We start from the raw sequence: 3898 nt of genomic DNA, 5'->3' as shown, positions 1-3898 counted from the left end.
GGAGTTAAGTTGATTAGATCGACCCCAGTATGCAACTGGTACTTAATTTATCGACCCCGAAAGGATGAAAGGCAAAGTCAATCAGTAGATTAACCACTGATCCCATCACACTTACCAGAACTAAACACTAATTTGGTGGGGAAAAATCCTCCAAAATATGAGGAAGGTGATAGTGGTGACAATTATAGTGTGATGGTGATGATAACGATAATGGTGATGACAGTGATGATAATGATGATGATGATGATAAAAAAAATTTTACACCTACTGATTTGAAACATTTTTCCGGGGCAATTTCAGCCCCATTTAAAGTCTTCTGTAAAAATATTGGCCATGATGATGCATTCATCCGAAAACCTGTTTTCAGACAAAAAAAACATTAATGACATAGATATTAGGGTTTAATCCACCTGCGCACCCACCTTACAGTTAACAAAAAAGTAGATACAAAGAAACATTTCAGTTAATAAGCGTTTAAAAAGAAAAAAAAATCACAAATGTGTATTTTGTGTATAAGAATCTTGATTAAAATTTTGTCAAAATATAAAATCTCAGTTGAGTACTTAAAGGATTTTTACACAACAAATGTGTAGAAAAATCCATTTTATTGGAAACAACTGGGTATTGAACTGAAATATCTAATCAAATATAGGATTCTAGTAAATAAAAATTATTTCCTGAGAAGACCCGGCAAGCCAAGTGAGATCGTTGCCAGGGCCCCTGGACTGGCTCTTGTGCGGGTGGCACATAAGATGTACCATCCTGAGCATGACCGTTGCCAGTACTGCCTGACTGGCCTTGTAGGGTTTTCGAGCGAGATCGTTGCCAGTGCCCCTGGACTGGCTCTTGTGCGGGTGGCACATAAAAGACACCATTTCGAGCGTGGCCGTTTTCGTGCGGGTGACACGTAAAAGCACCCACTACACTCTCTGAGTGGTTGGCGTTAGGAAGGGCATCCAGCTGTAGAAACTCTGCCAAATTAGATTGGAGCCTGGTGTTGCCATCCGGTTTCACCAGTCCTCAGTCAAATCATCCAACCCATGCTAGCATGGAAGGCGGACGTTAAACGATGATGATGATGATGATGATATGTAAAAAGCCAGAAACTCTGAAGGATGTAAAAAAGTTAAATTGACCCAAGTACTGGACTAGTATATATTAATGATTCTGGAGAGACATAAGTAAATTTGTGCTCTGTTGGGATTGAAGACAAAACATAAGGACATTCATCTGATGCTCAACTGATTCCACAAAATACAAAAAGTATATATTTTTTTAAAATATCTTCAAAAATAGGATTATTATATCTTGTATAATTATATAATTGTAATGATGTGTGGATAATTGAAACAACCGTAGGAAATAAATTTTTGAAATAACAATGATATTGTCTTTCTTTTCAGACATACACAATGCTATTAACAACCTTTTCATTAAATAATGACAAGTGCTGATCAAGAACATTGCATACAATCTTTTCTACTCTAGACACAAGGCCCAAGATCGATCACCAGTATGCAACTGGTACTTAATTTATCAATTCCCAAAATTTTGGGGTAGGGGTCAGTCAATTAGATTCATTTCAGTACGCGACTGGTACTTAATTTATCGACCCCAAAAAGATGAAAGACAAAGTCGAACATGGCGGAGTTTGAACTCAGAACATAAAGACAGACAAAATACCGCTTAGCATTTTGCCCGGCATGCTAACGTTTCTGGCAGCTTACCGCCTTAAGAACATTGCATATAATGTAATAGATTAGATTATATTTTTGGATATAACACACACAATAATCATGTGATAATGATATCGCTAGCTTAAGGCCACTAATAAACAAACCAAGAAGACATTGATCAAAGTCTACTGTTGAGTTTAAACCAAAACAGTAACACCTAAGTGAAGCAGTAAGAAACTTAATAATGCTGGTTTTTATTTCAATTACAGGTGCAATTCATTACTGGAGCAACATGAAATAAAGTGTCTTGCTCAAGGACACAACCCACCACTGGGAATCGAACTTGCGACCTTACAAACGTAAGCTGAATACCCTAACCACTAAGCCACATGCCTTCACTTTATTTTGGTGAATAATTAACATCGTTACAGGAATGGCAATGAAATTTAATTATACAGTCAAAAGTTATGTCCTAACGCTACAAAACCCTACTTACCTAATGGTGGATGCAGTAAACCTCCGTTGCGTTCACAATAGCCGACTGAATGAAGATCTGAGCAGTCTACCAATCTCCAAAAGTCATTCTTGTTGTCACTGCCATCGAGTCTTAAACGAAGACGAGGACCTTGCATCCCAACTACTGTAGCGATACTGATGGAAGTTAAGTTACGAGGGTCGCATGCTTCTATCTTCATGCCATTTTTGAATTCATTGTTAGGTGGCGTTGAAGACTGAAGATTGAAAGAAGAAAAGAAATGAAAATGGTAAAAATATACGGGTTCTTTTGGGGTGGAGAGAGTGCATTTAAATATATTAAATATAAATCAAATTGTATTTAAATGAATTAGAATTTTCTGCCAAAACCAGAAAACCAAATGAAGAAAAATTTTGATTGCAAAAAGAAAATGAAGAGAACTTAAAGAATATTCTTTTCTGCTCTAGGCATAAGGCCCAAATTTTGAGGGAGGGGGAGGAGGGTCAGTCAATTAGATTGACTCCAGTATGCAACTGGTACTTAATTTATCGACACAAAGGATGAAAGGCAAAGTCGGACAACCCAATATTATTGTTAGCCGTATTGATTTCAAATTTTGGCACAAGGCCAGTAAGTTCAAGGGGAGGGAGTAAATCAATTACATCGATCTCAGTACTCAACTGGTACTTTAATAACATCATCTTTTATGATATCATTAGTAACATTGTTTTGAAATTTTGGCACAAGGCCAGCAATTTCGGTGGGAGGGGGGTAAGTTGATTACATCAACCCAGTGTCCAGCTGGTACTTATTTTACTGACTCTTGGTGGCATTTGAACTCAGAACATAAAATTGACAGAAATCCCGCAAAGCATTTTCCCTGGTGCAGTAACGAATCTGCTTGCTTGCCACCATGGCATCATTACTAAAATCAATTAGTAATAACTGTCGTTAGTTATTGTTAGTAATATTATTACCATTAGTAAAATTATCTTACTTGTTTAAAACAAGATGCAGGAGCTGCTTGTGAACCAGTTTCTTTCATGTAATCTTCCCAATTGAATGTCCCTGGAATTGAAAGATAGAAATATATTTATTCAAAATGACATCAACACTTCATCAAATTTTTACATACTTCAAGCTGAGTGAAACCCATCTGACATACACAACCACCACATTACACAAGGTCAGATGGTCATCGTTCTTGTTTCTACGTTTCTCATAATACATTCTTTACATTACAATAACTGTTGGACATTTTGAGTCTAAAGGCAACCACAGAGAGTTCTAACAGCTTAATGTATTCCACCATATTATTCCATTAAATATATATTCTTTTACCTCTTTCAGTCATTTGACTGCGGCCATGCTGGAGCACTGCCTTTAGTAGAACAATTCGACCTGAGGACTTATTCTTTGTAAGCCGAGCACTTATTCTATCGGTCTCTATTGATGAACCGCTAAGTTACGGTGACGTAAACACACCAACATCGGTTGTCAAGTGACGGTGGGGGGACAAACACAGAGACACAAATATACACATACACACACATATATATATAGATGACGGGCTTCTTTCAGTTTCCATCTACCAAATCCACTCACAAGGCATTGATTGGCCTGAGGCTATAGTAGGAGACACTTGCCGAAGGTGCCATGCAGTGGGACTGAACCCAGAACCATGTGGTTGGGAAGCAAGCTTCTTGCCACACAGCCACTCCTGCGCATGCATATATATATATATATA

General features: G+C 37.6%; 1 protein-coding gene across 4 annotated transcripts in view; it reads right to left on the bottom strand.

Moving 5' to 3' along the window:
* Window positions 1-3898, bottom strand: part of LOC106877822 (sex comb on midleg-like protein 2) — a 40785-nt gene that overhangs the window by 18825 nt on the left and 18062 nt on the right. For all 4 annotated transcript variants that reach the window (XM_014926845.2, XM_014926844.2, XM_014926847.2 and 1 more), the window contains 3 exons: window positions 3149-3219; window positions 2173-2407; window positions 269-357 (listed from right to left, as the gene is read on the bottom strand). In XM_014926845.2, the coding sequence (XP_014782331.1) occupies window positions 269-357; window positions 2173-2407; window positions 3149-3219 (395 nt within the window). The remainder of the gene's footprint in view (window positions 1-268; window positions 358-2172; window positions 2408-3148; window positions 3220-3898) is intronic.

Source organism: Octopus bimaculoides, chromosome 19, assembly GCF_001194135.2.
Source record: "Octopus bimaculoides isolate UCB-OBI-ISO-001 chromosome 19, ASM119413v2, whole genome shotgun sequence".
Classification (NCBI taxonomy): Eukaryota; Metazoa; Mollusca; class Cephalopoda; order Octopoda; family Octopodidae; genus Octopus; species Octopus bimaculoides.
The sequence above is the reverse complement of the archived record's forward strand: the minus strand, read 5'-3'. Positions and strand labels throughout refer to the sequence as shown.